General features: G+C 45.3%; 1 protein-coding gene across 1 annotated transcript in view; it reads right to left on the reverse strand.

The window, feature by feature from the left end:
- MAML3 (mastermind like transcriptional coactivator 3) overlaps positions 1-26,491 on the reverse strand; it is a 197,954-nt gene that overhangs the window by 72,261 nt on the left and 99,202 nt on the right. The window contains exon 2 of the mRNA XM_042872115.1: positions 1,642-3,129. Within this exon, the coding sequence (XP_042728049.1) occupies positions 1,642-3,129 (1,488 nt within the window). The remainder of the gene's footprint in view (positions 1-1,641; positions 3,130-26,491) is intronic.

The following is a 26,491-nucleotide window of genomic DNA, read 5'->3' on the forward strand; positions in this document are numbered from 1 at the left end:
GCTCATACAGGACAACTGCAGAGAGATAATAACATGAACTTCTCAACTTAGGAAATGCAGGAGATGACATTAACTCTTTCACATAGGCAGTTTTTCCTCTCAGTTTTTTGGTCGGTGTTTGACGTCAACAGATGAAAACAAAACTTTAAACGTTTGACAGCCTGACCAAACATTACATGCCTCTCAATTACAACCTGACAAACCTGTATCTCTGACTGCAGTCTGAGTTTTGGGTCATTGTCACAGCACTGCTCTAGATAAAGTCTTCATGAAAGGAAGCAGCTTTAGACTGGCGCTTGCTAATGCAGTAGGCAAGCAGAACTAAACACAAATACAAACCTTTGAGCTGTCACCATACAAGCTGAATCATAAACAGGAGGCAGATGAACATTTCTTTTTGTTTTGCAATTCACTTTAAATAGTATGTAATGCACTCTGACCTGGCAAACCTCCTGCTCCTCCTATTGGTAGATCTCCAAACACCACAGGCTGCAGAAATGACAATTTTGGGGGGATTTCTACATGCATTACAGCATCACAGTTATCCATGCTCAGAAGGAAGCGCTCCTTGCAGGTGACATGGAAACAGCTCATGTGGTAAAACACTGTTACACAAAACTATCAACCAACAACTCTATCCGTGTACTATTATATCACAAATCTTGATGTGTTTTGGTGGCACAGCTTCCATGAAAGCATCGCCTACTTTGTAAACTCAGTGTTATCTTTAATTATTTTTAAATCCCTTATAACAGCATTCTGAAGATTTATTCTCAAGCCTCTCCATTACGCCACTGTGCAGACATTTACAGAGCCTACTCAAGTAAGAACACTCAGCTGAGCTAGGTGGTGACAGGGCTGTTTGTCATTACTACAGCCAATACTCAGTTATTAATTAATTCCAAAGCATTCCCCAAGCCTGGCATCTGCCACACCGGCGGTTAGCCTGGAATACAAGTAAGACTGATGCCAAGTCACTCAAGCCAACACAGCTTTAGCCTCTTGCTGAAAGTGAGTCAGAAGACTCTACAGATTCCCAACATTATAATGTTTAAGACTGCTGAAGACTTCTTGAAAGTCCTGGTGTAAACCATCTCATCAGGCATGGTTCAAGCACCGCTAAAACCATTCAGTTATGTTTACTTTTTCCAATGGAAATCAAAGATATTCAGCACTCAAAATGTCTTCACTCCCTGAGCCAAAATGTCAGATGTGTTTAGCCCAAGAGCACGAGCCAATCACTCCATCTTTCTGTTATAATGCTAATTACACTGTGGAAATTAAGCCATACAGAGGTTTGGGATCTAAAAGCATCAAGTTTTATATTACGAGAAAATGAAACAAACTCTCCAAGGAGCAATAACTTCAGAACCAAAGCTTTACAGAGCGGCCCTATGCACTCATCAGCAGAACAGGGAAGATGCTGGTTCAGAAAAACAGTCATTTAACAACATATCTTAAACATAACGCAACCTAATTTCAGTTATTTCATAAAACGATCAAGCTCCAATGTCACACGAAAAACCCAAAAAGCATCTGCAATGACATTCCAGAAAAAAAAAAAAAAAAAGTAGGAGGAGACCATACAAAGAGTTGTTAAATCTCTTTCTGGTTGCCTGCATATTGCATCATTGCACTTACCTGACCAAGGGAAGGAAGCGTTGCATATGCCATGGGCTGGTTCATCATTCCTTTCTGCTTCATGATGAGCATGCGTTTCTGTTCCTCACTCAGGTGTCCCATCTGAGCTTGCATCTGTGGCTGCTGGGACTGCTGCTGCTGTATGTACGGCATCATGGGGTTCTTGCTGGGATTTGCCATTGGTGGGGTCATCCTCTGGCTCAGCTCAGCACTGAAGTGGGTCAGAGGTTTGGTGTTGCCATAAGAAAGCATATTAGGCTGTTTGCTTAAAGAGTTTGTGCCCAGGTTATTTGGCTGCTGATTGATCATATTCATGTGATTCTGAGGGAGGTAGTTATTCATCGTGGTCTTCTGTGGATTGTTTGCCATAGGAGGCACTATTGGGTTTTGGTTGTTAAAGGCTTGGGGATACATCATTGGACTATTTGGTTTCTCTGCACTGAAAGGCCCTCCGTACGGACTAGATGGAGGGCCCACAGGCGACCAGCTTGAGGCTTGATTTGGATGCTGCTGCTGCTTCTGCTGCATGAGCTTAGCTCTTTGCTGCTGCTGTGCGGCCATTTGCTTGAGCTGTTCAGCTGGAGACAAGTCAGCACTCGGTAGATTCACCGGTCCAGGCCCTGATCCCGCCACTGCTGCTGCTGCTGGGTTCATAAGATACCCGTTTCCAGATCGTGTCTGAGTTTGGCCTGGAGTATGGGCCTGGTTGGGAGTCTGAGGCGACTGAACAACACAGTTTGCTGGTGAGCCTGCAGGGATTGGAGCTGGTGGAGCACTGGATACAGAAGTCACGCTAGAGGCTGTGGAAACATTTGAGAACGGAGGACCAGAGGAAGACGGCCTCACCTGGGGAGATCCTAATGGAACATGAGCAAATGGGGAATGAGATGGATCGCTTTTGACGCTTGCACTCTCTTGAGTCTCTGCGGCAGGCCTCGTAAGGTCTGGCTCTTTCTTCTCTTCGAAGTCTTCATTGAACAAATCTTGTATGTCATCTTCCGGAACGGTGTTTGCTAGTTCATCTATTAGCTCCTGCCACTCTTGATCGTTCAGATTGATGTCTGAGAAGAGTTTGTTCTGATTTGAAAGGGATGTCTCCGAAGTGTCTATGCAGGTAGGATCGTCCAAAGGCTCTTGCTTTAGTTCCTTGTTCTGCAGGACATTAAAACCATCGTCTAACTCACTGCACCCATTAACAGGGAGCTTTATCTCTGAAAGCCCACCATTTTTACCCAAGTCCTCTAGCCCACTGCCATGAGTTCCACTGTTCTGCAGGGGCAAGGATGCTTTCATGTCAAGCTGGTGAAGAGGAGAAACGGCAGGCAAAGGCAAGTTATTGGGCAAGCTGTTGATCGCCTCGATGCCTGGTACATCTTTCCGTATCCGCTTGCTGGTTGGAGAAAAGCTGCCATCGCAAACTCCATTCTGCTGCTCTCCATTCAGAGGTGATCGTGCGCCTTCCAACTTCCTTTTGACAGTCTCTTGAAGCTTAAGGGAAAACAAGAGAAAAAAAAACAACATTGACCAGTTGCAGAGACAAAGTGCTGATGAGCCTTGTGACAGACACTTGTTACCAAGCTGACCAGTGACCGTAGGTTTTAAAAAACGATTAGGAAGCTTCCTTGATTTCATTCCTATGCCTTGATCAGTAGGTTTAAAGACGTCTAAAAATAGGTCTAAGATTGTCTAAAAGAAACAAGCCAACTCTTCAAAACAGCAACTGCAAAAACCAAAACACCCACTGCCCTGAATAGGAGAGCACAGGTCCACAGGTCCAGAAACAGCTCTGTAAAACTTGCCTGAACTCCCCAGACTACCTGAATTTTACAGAACAGACTGAATATTCCAACTCGTTGGTGCCTAACGCAGCGATGAAACTTATGTTTTCACAAAATACTAAGCAGCATCTTCTGATAGTTCGACTCCTTTAAGGAGCCCTCGTTCCATTTTCAAAAACTGAATCACTAAAATTTACTATTTATTCTGAAAAACTTTTTTTTTTAAAGTTTCTCCAAGTTTTTGAAAAAAAACATCTGCAATGCAACTGATTGACTATTTGTATTGAAATGTGCTGTTGACACACACACACAAAATCTGAAAATATTAATTAACGTAGCTTAATTTGAATAGCACTCTGTTCTTTGGCTGTGAAATGTATTAAGAATCAGTTTTAAATGAGGAAAAAAAAACCCCACTCCAAAAAATAGCACGTATTTTGCACAATGCTAACCCAATCATATCACACACACACAAAGAAAGAAAAGGAAATACTGTATGTGGTAGGGGGTAACATAAAAGACAAATAACTAACAGAAATGATAACAGGAAAAGTCCAGGAAAGCAACCAAAATAGCTATGAGAATATTATAAATAATAACTTAGTCATATAAGTTTTATTTTACATTAAAAAAAGAAGAGTAAAGCAGTGTTACGGAGTACAATCCCCTCCTACCACAATCAAACATCAAGTTCTCTGCTCTGTGTACCAGGCTAAAAAAAGCAGCCTTCTTTAACTCCTGCAAAAACAATAGTGGGGAGGGGAGGAAGCAAAGAGATCACAGCTCTAGAGAACTCCTTCAGGACACACTTACGTCCTTGATACCAGAACAATAGAAGATCACAAAAAAAGGAAGATTTTATCATATTTTTAAAGTACTTTTACTGGTATGAAAATCTCAGCCGCTCAGCTGCCATCCCTGCCCTAAACTTGAGGTCCTGAACCTTGTTTCTTCCCGCACGGCAGACCCCACTTAGTTCTCCCATGCCGGGGGGCAGGCTCCCCTTTCATCACGAGTGCAAAGCAAAACAGGCAAGCAAACTCATCTCTCATCCCCACTCAGAGGGAGCAGCTCGGAGAGAGCAGCCTTTCTCCCAGCCCTGTGCAGGCCGTTGGGAGCACAGCACAGGGCACTGCTGCACACGACAGGGACGCTACGTGGCTCTCACCCGCTGCCTCCCTGCCCTAAAATCCTGCATTAAGCTGAACATCACTGCATTTATCTGGTGTCACTATGGCTAGAGTCTTCCAGCAAGCCTGTTTTCCCTTTGCCCTAAGACCATGTTAGCAAAATACTGAGTTGCAGCAAGAACGGCCACTGGCATGCTTCTAGTGATGAAGAGAAGGCCAGATAACAAAGACAGACCTTAATTTGTCTTAATACCAAGTCAGAGAGTAGTACGAGCGGTCATCGTCTGAGAAATAAAACAAAGCTGATTCCATACGTTTCACAGCACTTTGCAGGCATCCCTTATGGAACAGGGGGTCGGAGCGATAACATTTCACATTTTACATCTTTTAGTAATTTATCCTGAATCCATCACCATATTTGTACATGAATGTTTACCAAGAGAATCACAACTATCCACAGGCAAATAACCAACCCTAAAAATACCAGCTCCTAAAGATGTAGTCATGCTGAAAAACTTGGATGTCCCCCTGTACAAATATACAAGGACTTCAGTGAAAGTAAAGCAGGGCCAGTATATAAATATCAATATCTTTGTTTATTATGTATTACAACAAAAAGCAGATTTAAGATGGAAACTATTTTCCATCAAATATCAGCTGAACAAAGATCTTGCCTTGCTGCAAACAAAAAAAAAAACCCAAACACCCCAAAGCCTATTCTAAGTATCTAGCTCCAAATTATTCTCCCTCAGACATTTTTGGGTGTGGGGCACTAAGAGTCAATAGAACAGTCTATTCTCTATACGTTGTTCGTTTGCTCACTGAACAACTGTAGGTGGAAAGAAACATAACACAAAGGTTTATTGGAAAGGAACCTGCTGCATACCAACTTCATGGGTGGCAAAGCATCTTACTCCAGTATTTGGGAGGGCACTGGGGCCACAAAAATAGATGCATCTGTTTTAGATATGACACATAAATATCCTTAATTTATTTCAGTGCAAGTAGTTGTTCTCACATCCTGATCTAATTCTCAATCACCGTGTAAACTACTGGACAGCTTGAGTGTTGTGCACTGACCACGGACAGGCCAGCAGCTTACTGCATTAGGATTGCACAGTGACTTGGAGTAGAACTCCAGCACCTCACCTTCTCTCCATAAAAACAAAGCCTGAAGTCAAATATTCTCCTGCAAAGTGCCTTCCACTTCCTTCTAAGAAGTAGTGCCTAGCTTGTGCATGTGATTTACAGCGTGCTTCATGAAGACATTAGCCTCAGAGTAGAGATTTATATCTTCGAGCAGAAAACTCTTGATGCATAAAATAAAACAAAAATAAAATCCTTGCCAGGTTCATAGGCTTTTACCTTTATTTACGCTAAATATTTGGCCGATGGAATTGCATTTCAAAGCAGAAAGCAGGGTGAAGCAGGACTTGCTGTTATTTACATGCCTTTGGAGAAACTCCTGTCGCGGAGCAGGAAAAGGTCAAACTTCAGTGGGCTGACTTCTTAAGGACTCAAGTGGGGGGCAGAGGAGGACAGGAGCTGCGCACACCAACACACAGCCGCACGAGGACCTGGCCCAGCTGAACTCAACTGCCCTGAAATCTTCAGCAGGGCTGCTCGGACATGCCACAGCACACCCGGCACATAAACAACACAGCACCGAGGCTGTCGGCAGGGCTTTCATCTGCCGGGAGAAGCCGCTTCGCTTCATCCCACCAGCAGCAATTCATTTTTCAAAAGAAATTAGACCAAGGTGCTGTTGTTATAGCAACAGTCAGAGCCACTTACCCGGCCCCATCCCCCCTGCTTATGCTGACTTCAGCGGGCAGCTATTTCAATTATGTATGGGGAGTGACCAGGACGGCGGCTGCTTAGTTCTTTTATTGCTCTTTCAAAAATTTAAAAGAAAAAGAAAAAGGCACAGACTAAATCCTCTTCCTGCCTGTGGAAGCGGAGCACCTCTCACAGTGCCTAACGCAGCTCTGCTTGCAGCTGATGGCCAGATGACACGACAGCCTGCAGGCACAGGGGCTCACAGCCTGCAGACACACTGCAGCAAGTTCACTCCCCAGCTTTTTTGCACTGTGCCCAAATGCTCGGCACGTGTCACAGCGGTTGTGTCAAGTGGCTCTGCTCAACATGACTGGACCCAACAGATCACCTAAGCCAAGGTGCAACAGGCATAACAACCTCATCTGAGCTCGACAGGGAATAATTACTATTGCCACCAATTCAGCTCCAACATTTGAAAAGATTCCATGTCTCTTGGACATCTGCGTCCTTGCTGGACTGCCTCAGAGATCGCCACTAACAGGCCAACAGTGCAAAAAGGCAGCAAAGACCACATCTTGTGACCAGTTTATGAGGTCTTTCAGCACCGCAGCAGCCTCATGCTGCACAGCTGTCACAGAGAGATGAGGTGAGAGCAAGAAAGATGTTCAAAAACAAGAACTGAGATCAGACGAGTGGTCAGGCAGAGCCCAGGGACAGGAGGCTGCTTCAAACAGGTGAAAATACTTTGTGCATCAAACCATCCCCACTACCTGAGCTTCCTCACAGTGCTGCACGCACCACACCAATGATGTGTACTTAGAGGACGAAGCCTGACATAGCAAATTGATTAGGGATTCTAACTGCTCACTTAAAGCACACACTGCAACTCCTCCATGCTGGGCCTGTCTGCCCAGTTCTTAAAGACTCATAGAATCATTAAGGTTGGAAAAAGACTTCTAAGATCAGCGAGTCCAATCGTCAACCAATCCCCACCATACTCATTAACCATGTCCCTCAGTGCCACATCTCCATGCTTCTTGAACACCTCCAGGGACAGTGACTTCCCCATCTCCCTAGGCAGCCTGTGCGAGTACCTGACCACTCTTTCTGAAAACTTTTTGTTCCTACTATCTAACCTGGCACAACTGGGGGCCATTACTTCTCATCCTGTCGCTGCTGCGCAGGAGAAGAAGCCAATCCCCGCTTTGCTACAGCCTTGTTTCATGCAGTTGTAGAGAGCAATAAGGTCTCCCCTCAGCCTCCTCTGCTCTGAACTCAACAGTGCCAGTTCCCTCCTCGTACGACTTGTGCTCCAGACCTTTCACCAGCTTTGTTACCCTGCAGGCCACTGAAGCATCGCAAATACAGAGGAAACTCCCATCGTGAAATCTGTTTGAAGTTGGTAAAAGTCTTGCTCTGCCAATCTCTGCAGTAACCTCTGCAGGTTCACTGAGTAACCTCTGCTGAAAGAATGAGGTTAAACTGCTGCCTGTTATCCGAGCAGCTCATGTCTGCTGGAGACTACCATCAGCCTTGTTTTCACAAGCAGCTATCTGAAGAACACACCACATGTGTTAACAGCAAGGAGTAAAACAAGCTCAGGATGTCAGGCAAGAGCTAGCAGTACGGAAAATGATCAGTTTAGCTGGGTCCATTGGACAGGAGGGGTTAGTGTTTTGAGCAGCAGCTGGATGCAGAGCTAGCAGCGTGCAGATCCTCTCTGAAGCTGCTCGCCCAGCCACCAGCAGGATCACGCTGTGAGGTCAAGTGGAGCCCAGGGAAGAACAGCAGCAAAAAAGGCACTGCAAGAGGGCAAAGCGCTGGCAGCAATGGTGAAGTCAAAGCAGGCAAACGCTGTGACTCTGACCACCTAAGGGATGTGCTTCCCTCAGCACTGCCAGAGGAGGGAAAGGGACATTCCTATAGAGGCGAGAGAGAGGTCTACCTCTTCCCCAGGACTCAACTCTGCAGCGGTTTTGTGTTTCCACTGCTCACACTGTGGGATAAAAGAGGACTTCTAGCTCTACACACATTAATTACAGCAAAACAGAGAAGATAAGCATCTTTTCCCGTGTTTGCTGCACTCTTTCAAACCACCCATCCTACAGCCGCAAGAAGCATTTGCTGCTGTAGGAATTAACAGGATGGAGAATGCCTCGCTAATGAAGTATGCATGAGTGGAGAACATATACAATAAGCAGTGGAGAAATATATATAAAAAATTTGAGCAGCAAAGTTGGTAGCGTGTACACTTACAAACGCTTGGGAAAAAAGCTGTGATCTTTCTTGCAGACTTGTGCGTACATATCTTGTATATCAAGTCCAGTTTGCCTTGAAAATATTTTCCCTTCTAATTCCTGCCTCTCCCTCTATGAATGCAGAGTCACTAAATGGCATGCTTTGAGGAGATTTGGAGCACAGGGTCCCTGGGGAAGCTGTTGAGTAAAACATGGGCAATGGATGCAATTAATTTCCTCAATACAAAATCATTGGCAAGTTTAACTGGACTTCACAGCACAAATTATTTCATGGATGAGATGCTGTCATCACTGCCACACAGCTGGAGTGCATGATCTACATGGCTCGCTCCTCCTCAAGCCCATCCAATTTAATCCTGCTTTAGTCCAGTCGGATAAGCACAGGCGAAGCTGTAACCTCATCACGTATGAAGTGCCAGCACTCCTCTGTTTGTGCAGAAGTCTTAATGAGGGTGCTAAGAGCCTGAGTGCTACACTCCTTAGCTGGCAGAGCCATCTCCTGCCTCACACAGCACAGCTGAGCCACGCTCTCCCTGTGACTGCCCTTGCAGACGGCAGGAGCTACGTTCTCAAGGCGCGTTATGAGGTATTAGCCAGGCAGGCTCTAATTGACTTGTCTGGGAGCTGTGCTGATAAATCTTCACCCTTCAAAAACATACCCAATCTGCTTTGTATCTTCACAGGAGAAGAATGATGATAAAAAGCAGACGCTGCAGAGCATTAAAGCAACACAGATCTGAAGAACTGCAGATCAGGGTACAAAACAAATGCACGGAGATCACATTTTAAGCTAAGAAGCAACAAAGCACCCCAACCTGCATTGTTGCACAGATTTGGTTTTGTGCTACTCATTCCCTATTCCCTAGTTCTTTAAACTACTGTGTGACACTAGAAATAGTCTCCTGGGGAAATCTTGCTCCAAATCATCCTGGAATGGGCACAAGTCCTGGCAAGCTGTGAGGTGTGCTTGTGCTTGTGCCAGCTCACATGCATACTGAAGGGGCATTTGGGAGAGGAAAGTCCTGGTGCCCTGCAAAGCAGCCACACTGTGACCCAGCCTGTTTCCCTTTGCCATTACAGCACTGGCAGGATACGAGCTCTGATCGTGACCTCATAATAACAGACAAAAAGCCCTTTAAAATAAAAAAAAAAGAAAAAAAAAGACAAAATTCTTCAAAATTCAACTGAAAATTCTAGCATAGAAAAGGCACTGGAAAAATCCAAAATGAATGTGTTTTTTTTCCCCCCTTCCTCCAAACAGTTCCCTCATCAGTACAATCAGCTTGATCCGTCTCTAGGAAAGAAGAGCAGCACTAGAACTGCTTGTTTGCCTTGCCTTTGCATATCTATTTAAAAGACTGCACGCAGCAGCAGTTTTGTAAGACTCCTTCACAAACCTGTGTGCTCTTACATAGCCCAGTCACGCAACGCGCTTAAGGCCTCAGCTCCTGTTAAGTTCACTGTGTGCTAAGGGTCCAGTTAGAAGACTATTTTTTCTGCACCAATACTTTTTCAGAGAGGGATGCTAAGCCTCGTGAAACAAATATTGACAGTCTCTTTTGCTTTCAATAGAGGTTATAGCCAGCACTGTTAAAAACGTTGCAGGACCCTTGAAGATTTGGGACAGCAGAGCCAAAGGATTGTCCCAGATGCCCTTGACGTGTCCTGGATTACTCTGAGCACGGTGACCACAGGCTAAAGGCCAGGCAGTAGTGAATAGCAGTTTTGCCGTAAGTACGGCCAAGCAAACCATATAAACTTTATTTCTTCACTGCCTCAAAGCCTTCACTTCAAGCTGACCTTGAGTCCCACACAGGCAAATAACAACAACTAATGGAAAAGTACTCGCCTGGTCTCCCAGATCCCAGTGATTACAGTCACGGGCTCCCAAGGCCAGATCTACTCGGTGGAGTGAGCTGCAAATGTGCCATTTAACTCTACTGAAGAAGTGTAAAGAGGAAGAAACGAGATTTTAAATTGAGGTTCTGATTCAGCAAACTAGTTAAGCATGTGCTTCACCTTCAGCACCCTAAGCAACCTAAAACATAAAGAATGATTTAAGCAACCAATGGCTTCATCTGAGGCCCTTGCTCAGCTCTCCTTTTCATTATTTCCTCCATAGCAGCCACCTCCACCTGAGCATAAACCTCTCCACTGCTCCTACTGCCAGTCTGAAAATGCGTACATGGAGTACCTGATTTGTTTATGTGCTCCCAAGCACTGACTTCACGCTTCCTTGAAGCCAGATCCTAACAAGGATGTATTCCTTTGCAATATGGCTAATCTTTTCACTCCCTGCAAGTATCTGGAGTGCCCAGGGAAGACAGCAGCTGTGGGAAACCTGGCCAAGCAGTACAGCACGTGCTCCTGGCAGCTGTGTCCTTCCAGCGGGCAACGTGGACCATTTTCTCCCAGTGCTCCCCTTTAGCTTCCTTAACAGTGCAAACGCACACCCACATGCGTGTCCAGTGTCAGGGAACGGGCTGTGAGATGGGAAAAGATGCTCTTCCAGCAGTCATCTGGCCTAAAGCTCTCTTTTCTGTTGATGTCTGAAGGACACCAAGAAAAAAGGTACCTGAGTTCAATCTGACAGAAGGGGAAAAGCGCAGGGATGGCTATAACTTGCCACGTGATGTTGAACACCTCAGCCATTATTAGCCTCGTGAAAACATCCCTTATTTGCTGCTTTGCCCCTCTCCTAAAGCTGTTATGTTTGCAGGTACCTCATTACCAGAATATCTTGTCACCGAACATTTTTGGAAAAAATGTTACTTGTCATTTAGGGGAAACCACATCTTACCATCTTAAGCCACACAGGTACCTCTATGCAAAAAGGTGCTCAGCTCTGCTCAGAGCTTGCCTGACAGTGTCTCCCAGCAGAGCAGCAGCAGCCTGTCTGCAGGGAAATTCCCTGAGTTCCTCGCTGTTCTGAGTCTGAACTTGTAGAAAGGGGAAGAAAAGCTAGAGAAACTCCTGAAGATGTATAAGGCCTCAACACGCCTCCTTGCAATCCTTAACGATAACCAAGAGAGGGGTGGTCAGTGCCGTGCTGAACGGGACAAATTCCCAGCTCTTTGTGGCTACACACCAACATATCAACAGATACTTTAATCTGTTTTGGAAGCAGCCCTCCAAGGCAAGGAACTGCAACTCGTAATGCTGCGTATGTCTGTACATGCCCACTGTACACAACTTCCTCCTTCCACCCCCCCAAAAATTTGCTGGCCAAAAAAAAAAAAAAAGAAAGAAAATCCTTATGTTTAACACGTGTATACATGCACACATAGCTGCTGCCATGACATTCGCATGGGGTTTTGTCTCAGCTGTCTCAGCATACTAAGTATATATCCAAACTATATTTAGATTTTAAGTCCTGTTCACCTCTGAGAGCTTGGTGCCTTGAACAGTGTCAGATAAGCACACAAGGACAAAAGAGCATTTTCTATTGTTAGGTGCTCTAGGTAAACAAGAGCTAAGCCTCAGTCCCTGGGAACACTACAGTTCCTTACTAAACCCCTTAGAGATACAAAGCACAAGACATTATAGTTTGCTATTAGGTAAGTCATAGAAGTGCACCATAAGCCAGCTGTGCACTCATGTAATGGGCTTCAGCTGATCTTACTGTCCTTCTTAAAAGACTTTTCATTCCCACCTTTTTTCCCACTGTAGCAGTGATGAGCCAGCCAGCATCGAGGCACTTGCAATCTTTCAGTCTGCAGATAAAGTGCTCTTGTGCTACTACCAGACCTATGTGGATATGGATCTCAGAGAACAGAATCAGGCTAAATCTGAAACAGAAAAATGTTTCTACGTCAAAGGAAATATAAACGTCACTTAGCACTTAAATGGTGTCTTGTCATTCAGATGTAGACACAGATTAAACCTCTGCATTTCCCTTTGGAAAACCTGAAATTGTATATGAATTGAATTCCAGTCTCCTAAATCCTGTGCCCACCCAATGGGAATATAAAATATCTCACACCTTCTCAGATCAATAAGCACTTTCGCTTCTTTTCTTATTCACAAATCAAACAAACAAATGAAAACTAGGACAGAAAGTGCCCACAAACTCCTGCAGGTAACTAATGGTAAGAAAGTTGCAGGCAAAAACGAGTTGATCTTAAGGACAAGATTCATATCCCTAGTATCAGGCTGAGGTAGGAATAGCACAAATCATGCTTTCTAAGTTCCTTTTCACTGACCTTAAAGGCAGCCTTCGTAACTTGCTCAAAGAGTGGCACCAGGGCATCCACAGTCAGATGCCTGCACTGGATCTTCCCCAAGCCACCAACATTATTTGCTCAGTCACAATTAGGGCACTAACTACATGCTACTGCTATTGACATCTGTGTTTAATTAAGGTCTCCGTCTGTGTGGGTGAAGTCCTTTCCTCACTTTCATTTCCAGAGGCTTCAGTTTTGTCTCACTTAAGCCTAAGAAAAAACTTGAAATCTTCATGATTTGGGCTACAATTATGGAATTGCATGTGCAAGGCCAGGGGAAAAAGGATGTGTAGCTCCAAGTTCTCAGTTATCTATACACCTAATAGCTTCTGGACAATTTAAAAGAGGCAAGGGTAAGGGTAGAGGCCTTGAGTTCAAATTGCAGATAAACAGCGGCATTATAACCACAACGGTTTAAGCACAGTCTAAGCAAAGTCTGGAGAGAAAGAAAACTATATTTAATTAGACATACAGATAGCAGGGAAATACAGACAAGTTTTGGAACAGGCAAGCACTTCTTCCTTATTTAATAACAGAGGTAGTAACCTTAGTAACAACTTCAACAATGAGCAAGCACGCTTAAGAAATGATGGAAAATTGAGTAGGTATCGGGCATACAGAATTGTGCAAGTCTGCTTTATGATAAGGCTTCCCTCAGTATGAGAGCTTGTTTATAAAGAAAATTACATGGGCAGCAGGTTGAGTCTTTCCTAGGGCTATTTACAATACTCTTTTATTTTTTCTCCTTTCTTCTAAGCTTTTCAAAACTGTCAAATGAAAACAAAAGCCTGGTAATTAGCATACTTCAGAACTGCATTAAGGGCCAGCTTTAAAATGCACAGCTGCCCCAGAGTGACTTTTTTCCCTGCCAGGTGGAAGACCCTAGGCCAAGAACTAACCTCGAATATTCCGGGTCCTGGTGGCTGCAGCAAGGATTCACAGGAGATCATGGTCTCAGCACATCTGGGGACAGCAGTAACTTGTGGGTTTTCCTGTGTTCAATTTTGCCAAAGCCAAAGCTGCCCGGCATTGCCAAACTTCAAGTTCAGAACCACAGAAGCACTCAACACTGCAAACGTAGTTTGTTTTCCTGACTCATCAGTAAAGTTGTGGCAGCCTTCTCCTTTCCCTGCTAATGAGAGAGGGCTGCCATGCCAGAGCCTAAATATATGCAGATATTTTTCCCCCCCCTCCGGTGTTCCCCATGTCTCTGTACAGCAGCATAAGCAACTCAAGGCTGTTCTCTCAGTACAAGGCCTGGAAACCTTGCCAGGCAGTGAGACTCTGAACGCAACTGGGTGAAAGTCTCCCTGCAGAGCTGCAGGGGACAGATCCTGCAGCAACGCGCGATGCCTTTTTTGGGAACACCATCTCCCTAAGCAGCAGCTGTCTAGCAGCGGCTCAAACCACAAAGTTTCTGACTAAACCACAGCTCCGTACCCGCTGGCCTCTTGGTCCCAGCACAGCAGGGCTGCCAGACAGCCTGCACACAATGGTGTTCCCGGTCTCTTAGTAAAGACATCCAAGCAGGAGGCCCTGGGGAGAGCATTGCTCTAGAGCTGCTGCCCTGTGAGGAGCTAAGAGCTGTAGAGCTCCTTGTCTCCTCTGCTTCCCACAGCTCCGTCAGACACCTGAAACTCTCATCTGAGGCTAAGAAACGCAAGTGGAATGCCAGCACCCATGGCAGCAGCTCTGTGGTGATGGAGGCTTTAAGGCACCATGCATTAAGCAGGTGGGGAACACTAGCTTCTCCTTTGCACGTTGCCATCTTTATTCCTCACATGACATTTTTCCTGTATTTTCACAGTTCAGATCTCAAACATCAGCTCTAAGACTGCAGAAAGCAAAGTGACTTTAGAGCATCAACGTTCCTTCCCACAACTCAACAGCCTCTTCTTGCTCCCATCCTTGGCACATGTTCTGCAGTCAGTCAGCCTCCCTCTATCTCTCTGACTGCTCTCTTCACAGTGCTTCTAGTGTTTATTGGTCTTGAAAAAGCCAAGAACAGCTGACCTCATCAGCACCTTCCTCAGAAAGTCAACTTGCGCTGGGCAACCATTTCTTCTAGCAATTCTCAAGCTCACACAGAAGATATGAGAGGCAAAATGATGTCGTGAGTTGCTTCAGAATTCCAGCTACATGGCAAGAGAAATTTGCACAAGCTACCCCTATCTGCAGTGCAAGCAACAAGTTTCTGCTGCAGCTCAGGTTCTTAGCTTTTCCTCATTTCCACCCTACTGTTCAAGAATAAGCAGAAACTATCACTTGTGTAGGGGCTGAAGAGCCACGTGCTTGCAGCTGGGCTCATGGCACTGGTGGCTGTCAGAAAGAAAGGGCTGGTGCCATGCCTGCTCTTCTTGCACTCTGCTTCCCGAGTGCTGATGCAGGGAGAATGCTGGGCTAAATGCTCCAGTACCACTGTTCTTCAATCTATAGTGCCTGCAGAAGAAAATCTACTTAGAGGCTTTTCACTGAACAACAAACAAACAGAAACCTCTCTCTAGCAGCTTTTGAGTGCTCTCCTCCCGAAGCATTCCAGTGATAATACAGGTTTTCATAAAGCTGCAGCTATAGAACACCATTTCCAGTGACCCCTGAACAAAGATGAGTTGGCGCAGGAGTAACAACCTCAAGCACTGGTTTACTGCTCTTTGAACACGGTCTGAACATCAGACTGTAGTCATCCTATTAAAAGATGAAGAAATGAACATACTTTCTCCTTATCCCCTGGTCACCCTTCGCTTCCTCCTAGAACTTCAGCGTAACACTGGCCATCCTCACTGATTTTAGGTTCCCAAGGAGTACTGCTGGGGCTCAGTATCTAAAAGGAGGACTCGTGGTAACTTTCTTACCATACGCAGGTCATGACAGCCCTTAGTTTTTGGCATTCTTTACAAGGAGAACTCATAAAATAATCTTTATACCAACACCCAGGGCGTACAGTATAAATAAAATCCATTATCTCACACACGGAATGGATATCGCAGTCAGAAAGCTACCGGGACCGGTGGGAGCAGCAGACAAGGGAGCCTTCAGGCTGAAATGTTCGACCTGCTGCAGCCCCTGACATGAATGACAATGTCGTGTGCAGAAAGCAGCTTTGCTGGAGAGCAGAGCAGCCGCACCGCGGATGGAAAGCCGCAGCACAGCCAGGAAAGGAAACGTGAATTGTCATGCTACTCCAAGCGTGTGCTCTCTGCTTTACATGCACAAACGAATCCTCTCAGAAAATGACATCTGTCTGCATTCACTTAAACAATCAACTCATCAAATTCTTGAAAATATGTAAGAACAAACACGTGGACATCCTAGATATGCAAAGAGACTGCTTACTCTTTTTCCTAGCTTTCCTTACTCTTCGCATGTGATGCTGTGACTTGAATAAACTCTACATAAATTTTGCATACAAAAAAATTGCAACTTTTTTTTTTAAAGAAAGAAATAATCGACCTCCCTGGCAGAACTTCAGCACCATTACTCAGAATGATTAGTTTGGCCACTGGAGGGCTCCAATATTGTTCCATAAAAGTAAAAGAAAGTTTACTAGGAAGGATAAATACGTAACAAACAGCCTGGGCAATAAAGTTCAAACATAATTCGCAATCTGAACCAAGATCTGCAGTTTGCAAGTAATCTGTAAGAGTTAGAGCTAGTGTGACTGTTGCTTTGCTCCTGTAGCACAGAGAGAGCTGAAGGAGAATGATTTTCTTACAGTTTGGGTACGTGTGCTTCCTCAAGTACAGCACCCATTAAAATGATTTTTTTAATGCAACAGTGGAATGATTAGCTGTCTGCAGAAAAGCCAAAACCATAGGTTTCATTGGTACGTGTCAGCAAATATCCCTCTGCACGAGCGCCCAGCGCTGCCGAGTGCAACTCAAGTACATTTTCTGTCCCTGCCATGAGTGGAGCCTTCTCGATGAAAGCTTCCCAAGATAAATCACGCAATTAGTAACTGTGAGCACACGGAGGAGAGCCTGCTATAAAAAGTCCTTGAATGTTTTCTCTTTCTTGGGTAAGCCATGGCTGGGAGTTTCATTTTCCAGGAGGATTTATATGTTCATGTATTGACACATAGAGTCAAGGGATAACTGGCTTGAAAACTTAATGGGTATTTTCCAGTGACATGGCAGCCAAGATTTTATCAGAAAAATGTATGTGGTACTGCAGAAGCCAGTATGGGCACCGATGTCAGCTGATAAGCTAATGACTGCAGCTTATCAGCTGATAAGCTAATGACTGCAATGCTCCAGTTAAGGATAAAACAAAAGCTAGTTCAGTGTAGGAGCATGAGAAAAAGTATTTCAAGCATCCCACTACCTACAAACATACAGAATGAAGCAAAATATCGGCTATGGGGAATTAAGTTCCTGAAAGCTGGAAGTTCCACATGGAGCCAAATTTTAGAACTGAGTTAAGCACTCACGAAAAGGGCGTACTATGGTAAGCCCAAGAGAGCACTGTTGTTGTCTGAGGGATGGCACTGACTTGGGCTGGTGCACAAAACATTGTGGCTTGCTGGCGCCTTGCTCTGCACACACTATTTTTTCCGCTTCTTCAACGTAAAGGGAAAAAGGAAAAAATAGCTTGCTGAAAATATCCCTGCTGCGCTCCTGTAGCCCCTTCCTCCAGCACATCACATGTTAATACCAATCTGCTGGGAGACTGCAATTCGAACATAATGAGATATTAATGAGCTTTGCACATGTCCCCAGTCGCAACAGTTCCCTCTGTCCGCTCACTCCCCACAGTCCTAACAGAGATGCTCCTCTTGTCTTCCTGACACTGCACTTGTGTCTCCCCACACCTCCCCCCCTCTGCAAACCCCACTGCACCACTCACCTTAAGCTGCCAGCACTAAAGAGCACCAAATGGGCTGGCACTGTCTTGTTTCCTGGCCTAATGGATGCTTGTTTAAACACTGGAGCTGTTTGCATTGCTGCGGCTCACTGCATGTTAAACACAGTCCTCTGAAACCCTACGCCAATCCAATAAAGGTATCAGCAGTTCAGTGTGGGGAGGCAATTACCATGAAGTCCCAAGTGTGCCTTCTGAGCTCAAGGAAGGAAAATTTGATCGAACAACTAAAAGCAAAATCTGATTCAGTTCAGCATCACGTGGAGGACACAAGGTTTAACTGCAGCCTGGCCTATGGAGGGCAAGAGGAAATCAATGGGCGAGCTGGGGAGAGCAACTGCACGTTGTGAAGAGGGCTTTAAGCCGGCCTGTTAGCAATGCTCTCTGCTGCCTTCAGAGCCACTTCCCTCCCCTTTCTTCTGTGTGCCAAGGTGTGCTGGCTTTTTTTCTGCTTTTTTAATGATATGCTACCAATTTCCTTTCACCCTTCATCAGGTCTTGAAACAATTCTCTTTCTGGGAAAGGTCCTTTCCCTGTGCAAAGTCATTGTCATATCAAAGGGGAAGCGTTACACAGGAACAGCGATGAGAGAGGGCTGATGGTAACCAAAAAAAGATCTGTGCTTCATCGAGAGATGAAATAAATCCAAACCTCAGACTAATGACAGTCAATATTTCAATGGATCAGCTTTTTACCTGGGCGAGGGCAGAAAATCAAGGGAGGAAGAAGCTGTATTTCAGTTCATTTAATCCACAGAAACAAAGCCTCTTTAAAATGTTCCGCTTCCTCTGCTTTTAAGTGAGAGATAAGGAGATGGGGGAAGGGAGGGAATGTTTCCATTTTATTCTTTTATTTTTTTTTTAATTTTAAGCAGAGTCTAAGATGGCCTCACTCCAAGGGCAGCTTTGCAAGGCTGTGGAAAGTTCTCCAAGCATTCGCCACGGTCGTAAAGGGGGGGTTGCCATGCCATACCCATGCCCCTGGCCACGGCCCACACGGGCTGCTGTCCTCTTTCCATCTCCACAGTGCTGGGACCATGCTCACAGGTGGGACCGAGAGGCAGCTTCATAGAAGGGAAATCTGCACCCCAGGAGCAGGTCCCTGCAGGCCAAGCTCACCCCTGCACCGAGGTGGCAGGCAGGGCAAAGCTGACGCTTGCCTGCATCAGAGCCAGCTGCGCCGCACCGGCACTGGAGGGCCAGGGCATGGCTAATGGGCTTAGAGATCAAGCTGTGCTTTCCCAGCAAAGTCCCCACAGGTCAGGCACACGGGCGATCTGAGCAGTGCAGGCTGAAAGGCAGGGGGCCAGCACTGACTGATTACTGGGGATAAGCGTCACCTGGCTGCTGTCACTCCACAACACGCTGCCGTTCTCAGCACTGCAATGAGGAGGGCAGTCAGAGGAAGCACTGTCTAATTTAACAAAAGGGCATGTGAGGGGAGAGATTGTTTCCTTATTTTCCTTTAAAGCAGGAAAACAACTGGCCGGGAGAGAATGGAGTTAACCCCAGCATCTTGCCTTCCGCACACTGCTGAGCCCCCACAGGCTCCAAGCTCCAGGCAGGCAGCAGGATGCCAGAAGGGCCTGAGCACGGCTGGTGAGAGCGGCTGCCTGGGGAGCTCTGACAGGAACCAGGGGCGTTCAGCCTGAGGGAGAATGTTGGGAAACAGCTTTTTTTTTTTTTTTTTTTTTTTTAATAAAGAAGGCTGGGAGAGAGGAGGGCACGCACAGTAACTTTCCAATTCCAGCTTTATAGCAAAATATAAACAAGCAAGCAAACAGCAGTTGTTTTTGTTGGCATTCCTTGCCAGGGCTGGGGGAGGATGAGCTGGAGACATCATGTCTAGGTAAAGGGGGAATCCCTCCAACACACTGTGCTGCCGCTGGGGCTTTGACCCTGGGGATGCAATTTCCACAGGAAAGCACCTTACAAGAAGAGTTGCTGCTAAGGCAGGACAAAGAGTATCGGCCTCATGGGAGGAGCAGGGCAGCAGCCAGCAAGAACCAGAACCAAATCAAACAAGAACCAGGCTGCCTTGAAAGCATCAGCTCCTGAGGGCCTCGAGAGATTCTTGTCATGTTACGACTTCTTTCCTCTCTTGAAACTGAGAGCACTGCTTCTCTTAAGAGCTTAGCCCACTCACTTCCTCACCAGTGGGAAGTGCAGTGCTTTCCTGATGCAACTGGGGAAGGATGTGGCTCTCAAAATCATCAGCCTGTGCAGAATCCAGCCTTTAATTTGAACTAAACAAAACAGAAAAATACAGCCCTTGCAACTGCAGGGATAACTTTCCAAATACAAGCCGCCGCTGTGCCTTGTTTATGAGTCTGCAGGCAGGCTGCTCCTGTTGTTCCTAAGAAGCTGCACAGCGAAATCAATAAGACTCATTAATGATAATCAGTACCCTATGGGCGCAGCAAAACTGACAAGAATCCTGCCAGGTTTGTCCTTCTGCTGCTATTTGGGGAAGCTCTGACTGACAGGAAAGGTAGATTTCCCACTTGCCTGCACGTGGTAGTGAGAGGAAGCTACAGATGAGTCCTGCAGGAGGGTGCAACCATAACTGCATCCCACAAATATTAGCACTTGCTACAGTCAGAGAAGCGCTTTGCACCCTCACCATCACCTGCACAGAAGACATGGTTTTCTCTTTCTTTGTTTATATCATGATCTACCACTCTACTCAGAACAGCATAACCTTTCCTGCTTCCTGAACCCACCAAGTTGATTGGCCAACAAGCCAACAGCCTTGCCCTCAGCTTTGAGATAAACAGAGAGCTGTATGACAAGCTTTTACACAATATGAGGTATTCATAGGTGCTATTTTCACTCTCTTAACTCTGGCACAGTGACTAGAGAGTCTGCTACCCCTTGTCCTCCTATCTGGAGTGGAACCACCATCAGCACTAAAGAGATATTTTGGGACTCTAGTAAGGGACTGAACGGACCCTTCCAGCTTCTTCAAGGTCTGCTTCCACTCAGCTCTACTCATACTCTGTGGACTTCCAGTTTTTTACTTGTTCCCTTCAAACCCTCCAAGAGTCCCTTCAAACCAGAGTCTCCTTGGACACCAAGCCCTTGTCTTCAGACAGGGACCAGCAAAAGCAATAAAACAGATGTGCAGACTAACCCCCATGGAAAGTTTCATTTCAAGTTGGAACTGTCACCTTACTATTGAGGTCAGTTTCTCAGAGGCACACATTGCACACTTCTTACTTGCTTGAGACATATTTCATTCTTTGATTTAAAATGATCCCTCAGAGGGGACTGACTAGTTTCCATCTTTGAGATCTGGCCCAAGGAGATATGCAAAAAAAACCACACTGAGGTTTAGAGCAGCAAGTGTTTCCTCCTTCCCATCCCCACTGAATAACATGCTCCATGATAGCATAGCTGTGCACTTACATTTTGAGTGAATCATTCCCAAGAATAAAATAGATTTTTCCAGAAGCAAAGCCCACACAATGCAAAGAGTTTACAATTAATCAGCATTATGGAAAGAGTAGTAAACTGATGTTTGTACATCTAGTGCCTGTAATCACCTTAGATTTTAAGCACTTACAATTCACACATTCAAGGCAAATGGAGGGAAAGACAGAATCTGTATTTCAGGAATCTGCACATCAAGAAAAAAAGCTGGGGAAAAAGAAGAAAATCCCTTAAGTGTTTCTCAAGCGTAGTATCGTCTCATCAGGTTATGCATGGGGCGACACCGAGGTAAAGGAGATGGAGAAAATGCCATTTCCTCCTTCATTTCCTCCAGATAGGAATGCGGAGCAAGGTTCCATCAGATTAGCAATCCCAACAACCAGACGCAGACTAAACTCTGTGTTTGCCGTTCCTGAACTCACAGAGAAGTGAGCAGTGAGTCCGCGTGATGGAGCACTGAGACGTGGGAGAAGGGCATGGGATATTGGGGGGCTGAAGGGTGAGTAGGGATGGCTGTCACCTGCAGTCTCAGATCCGAGACCCTGAGGAGGCAAGCACAGAGCTCACCGCAGAAGACAAGGCCTGGGGGAGGAATTTTAGGCTGTCACTCGCAGAAACAAGAGGAAAAACCACACAATTTCCAGAACAATTCAAATATTAAGGCTGCCTTAATTACATATATCAAGCAAAAGTGCCAAGTTTCAAATCTCTGAACATTAGGCCTTTGAACATACCGGTACCCCGAAGTTGAAAGACACTTTTGGAAATGCATTCTGTTCCTGCCGGTTCACATCAATAGTTACTGCCTTGAAATCAGCAATGTAAGACTGGCATTTACTGTCACTAACCACACAAATCTACCGCATAATGGTGCACAGAAATGTCAAAGCAGTCATCAGCTGCACTTTATTTCAAAGAACGTATCTAATGGGAATGTTATTATATGCCCGAACATTAAAAAAAACTCACATCAGAAGCTGCTGACTACATTTGGTTTTGGTTGGGCTGTAAGGAGTCTGAAGTACTTTCTCTTTTCTTTATGCATGTTTAGACAATGAGAAAAAGGTTATTAATGCTGACCACGGTATCAATAGTACTGAACTCCTCTGAGTAATTTGTGATTCTGATAACCGGCAATGGGAGCTTTGTAGAGACCAAAAGTCAAGTGCCAGCCTGGAACCAGGATATCAAAACCATGCTATTCAAAGACAACTAACACTGATGCTCACGAGAAACCTCACCCAGGTTTAATACGGGTACCCAGCTCCCTCCAAGTCATTCAGGCCTCATAGGACAACATTAAAGCCCCGCTGCAACCCATAGATCAACATCAAGATCAGATTATGCTGCCTTAGACATGCTGCTGTGATGCTCTTTTTATATAGGAAACAGCACCACATACCTCTTAGCTCATAACAGTCTCCTCCCTCCCTCCCTCTCAGTGCATGATGAAGCATACGGATGTGTGAGAAAGTTCACTACACATTTCAGACCTTTGCCAGTTGTCTGATTTGCTTCTGTTCAGCTGTGCTTTTGCCTTGCATCTGCTCTGCACAAGGGATATTGTAAGAAACTCCAAGCAAAAACAAAAAGCAAGCAACTGTAATGCTCCTCTCAGCACTTCTGTATTGGCAGCAATGTTAATAGTTCTACTTATGGAAATGACAAGTTCTGCAATGGATGTGTTGTGTTTTCTGCTGCTCTCCTTCGGAAGCACGCACAGATTGCTGCAGCAGCAGCGTCATCCGCAATGAAAGAAACAGTATCAAGCTGCTCAAGGCCTTCCAGTAAAAGCTGAGGGATTGTTTTCCAGTTTGATCAAGTGGTCGCTCTGAATCAGAACTCCCAGAACTGACAAAATTCTAAATTTATATTTCTTTGCATAAATCCTCTGCCTGGTAACAGCTGCAAGTCAAAACCAAGACAAACATCACGGGCAGGCCAAGCAGGAAGGCTTTGGGCTGCCCAATTTTGGCGACTAATCGCAGCGGCAGCATCTGCCTACCCGCTCCTTGCTGCCCAGAGTGGCCTCAGGAAGCTGGTAGATTCTGCACAGAACACACAGCGGTGAAGACTGAGGTCCACTGCGAACCAGTTGCCTTGTGCCTGCCATGACCACAAGCCAGCTGTGAATGCCACAAAATCAGAGACAACTTGAGCTGTACTTTGTAGGCAGCCTCCCTCATTTTGATTACTTGGTCTTCTGGGACTTTGTCTTCATCCTGCCTCACATCCTGCTGACGGGCTGACACAAAGCCAGAAACAAGGAGCCTGCTTCTGTTTCAGTCAGAAAGGTCTCCTCAGAAGAAGAACTGACAGGAGGGGAGAGAAAAGCTTGTGGAGTGAAAAAGCTGCAGTGGTGCTAGCTCTGCTTCTCTCGCTCACGTTGATGCTTATTTCCAAAACATCTCAGAAGTAATAGAAACATCACCCAACATTCATTTTTAGAAAGCAGGGAAAGGGGATGCTCTCTTCAGCCCTTCTCTATGTAGTCTGGGAGGCAAGCTACTTTGTCCCACAAGATAAGAGTGGGGTGATAAAAGTATTATAGTGACACAAGGCTCTTTGACCTTTCATGCCTTTCTCTTTCCTGAGGTCCCTCCTGGGTGTGTTTTGAAACCAGGACCTTCCCGTCACTGCACTGGGGTCTGGGAAGAGAAGGTGACAGAAGTGACCTTCAGCTCAGATCTGCCATTATTTTGGTCTGTGATGGAAAGACTTGCCCTGTAAAGAGCTTGAAGTTACCAGCTCTACTGCTTGTGCGAGGAAGGAGGCAGAAAGACCGCCACTGTTCTCTCTAGTGCTTCCCTGCGCTGTCTTCCCACACTCCTGCACTTCTGCAGGGAGCTGGAAGGACAGAAGGTCCCGAGGTGCCCTTGGTCCACTTGGCCATCCCTTCCACAGCCAGCTCTGAGGGGCTGGCAGTAACCGCGCAGTGGAGCAGCAATACATTAACGAGACAATTATTAGTATTAATAAAGTTCTCTTCGGAGTAACATACTCCAATTGGAACTAGGATACTTGGTTTCTTTCAGGAAGAGAAAACCAAAACATACGTACTGCAGCTTTCTTACTACAGAAGCCTTTAAAGAACAGGAAGAATGGAGAGAGACCAACAGCACGTACAGGTGCTCTATTTACGAAGCTCCCTGCCTGGTCTGCCCCTGTAAGGCAGTGCTTTGCAGCACTGGCCAGCCAAATTCATACAGGAAAGATCATCATGCAAATAGAATGGCATTCAGCTAAGAAATGCTCTGCTTTGCCATTTCCATAATGTCCTGAGCGAGGTATGAGTCAAAATATTTGTTCTATGAAAGTATATTAAATCATCAGTTTCACTTCCTTTCAATCTTCCACAAGCTCTCGCCTCCATGCAAGAGCTTTTTTCCACACAGCTCACAGAAAGACAAGAGTCTCACTCTCCCTTTTTTCCAGCCAAATATTCATTCGTACTCATTTATTACTTTGACTCATAACAATCAGATTATTATGCAATTCTTAATTGCAGTAAGAATTGTCTAAAGACTAACGCTTAGATCTCAGTGACAGAAAGGTTTCTTTTAATGTCTCAGATGATGTTTAAAGAAACAGATAAACACACCAAAGTTGTTCTAGGCAAAATATTCATTACACTTCCCAACATAACGCCACTTTTACTCTGGCGTACCATCAATAAAACAAAAATGGAACTGTGAAGGTTTTTGGCTGTGTTTTTACATTGTCTTAGAATAGGTAAGCACAGAATTAAAATGTCAATGTTTGGCCCGTAATTAGTAAATTCAGCTCAACAAATTCTTTCCTGTTCTGTGAGAAATACCCTTGGAGCCAGCAGCCCACCATCCCAGGGAAACCAAGGACAAGGCAGGTTTATTTCCTTGACTCGCAGATAGCGGCACTACTCCACAAAGTTTCTGGGAACGGAGGGACACGCAAGAGCTTCAGAAACCGAGGGAGCTTTCCATCCTGCAGATAGGAAATGAACACCCTGCTCGGGGGAGGGCTGCCATGATAACGTTAAACACAGCCACGATACGCAGCACACAGACAAAACACCCCCTCGTGATCCTCAATTACTTCGCCACCTCCAACCATCGCCGTTGCTTATTATTGTGGTGATGCAGCTACTTGCCAGCAAGATGCTGGAATGCCGTTGAGCACAGTCCTGTCTAAATTAAAAATGTTTTCAAATATTCTTTTATGCAACTGAGTCTCTCTCAGCTGGGATTTTGCAAATGCCACTTGTGTGGATTCCTGCTCGTCAGGTGAACAGTCTCAACAGAATCCTTGCACAGTGCTAATAGGGGAAATTTGCACGAATCCCACGGGGGCAGGAAAGCAGTTTACCTGAGACGCATGAATTTATATTGTTACATTATAAAAGCTTTGCAGAAAGGAGAATTTCTACTGGGTGTCAAGCTTATGTGCTGCATAATCTATCATCAAATCTCAAAGACATCTGGCCAATTATTTTATTTTCTCTTTAAAGCCAACAGGGAAAAATAAAAGCAAATTTAACATTTACATTACTATTTGCAAAAGTGAAAATAATGCTTTATTCCAGCAAGTTATGTCACATTTATTTTTCAGTATAACATGTTGGCAAATTAAATATTTTGCGGAAAACTTCACAGCTGCCATTAAAAAGGTGGTTTTGTTTTTTACTTTTTCTTCTTTTTTTTTTAATTTTACAGCAGCTCCAATCAATATGAAACACAAACATAACAAACAGCAAAGCAGATGCTGCTTACTTTGAATTACACTGTTTCTTTAAGGACTCATTTCCTAGGTGCAGGATGAACCTGGACTGCCAAACCCGGGTCTGACTGCACACAGAGCACCTTGGTGCAGCTCCCCATGTCCTCACTCAACACCCCGTGCTCCTGCCAGCAGGAGAAACATGCACATCTCTCCTTTCAGAGAAATCCCTCTGAATTGTGAGGCTGTAAAAAAAAAAAAACAGCCAGATTCCTCCCCCCAAAATTCACTACTATTGGATCAACCCACATCTAGACAAGGGAAGGTGAAGGTTTCTCATGCACTCGCACACACTTCCTGACTTTTAAGCATCATCCTTTGCTGCTCTGGTACAACGCACACATCACACACCTGCTGCCACCACACCAGAAGTGCAGCAGCTCTGCTGTTATCTGGAGCAGAGTGTGCCAGCCTCTGCGAACCACGCTGCGATGCTCTGATAAGGACATAAGCCTCCCTACGGCTCAGCAACCACCGTGAAAAGCTGGCGGCTCTCTCTTTAAGGCAGGGAGTCTGCATCATGTGCACCTTTTCATTGGCTTTGGATGTAAAACTTGCTAACTTACCAGCTTTATACTTCTGTTGCAGCCCTCTAACAGTTACCCGATCATAAACACAGCAGCAAAAGCAGATCCGTAT

This window comes from Lagopus leucura, unplaced genomic scaffold (genome assembly GCF_019238085.1).
Source record: "Lagopus leucura isolate 7727_CA_CO unplaced genomic scaffold, USGS_WTPT01 Super-Scaffold_100004, whole genome shotgun sequence".
Lineage (NCBI taxonomy): Eukaryota > Metazoa > Chordata > Aves > Galliformes > Phasianidae > Lagopus > Lagopus leucura.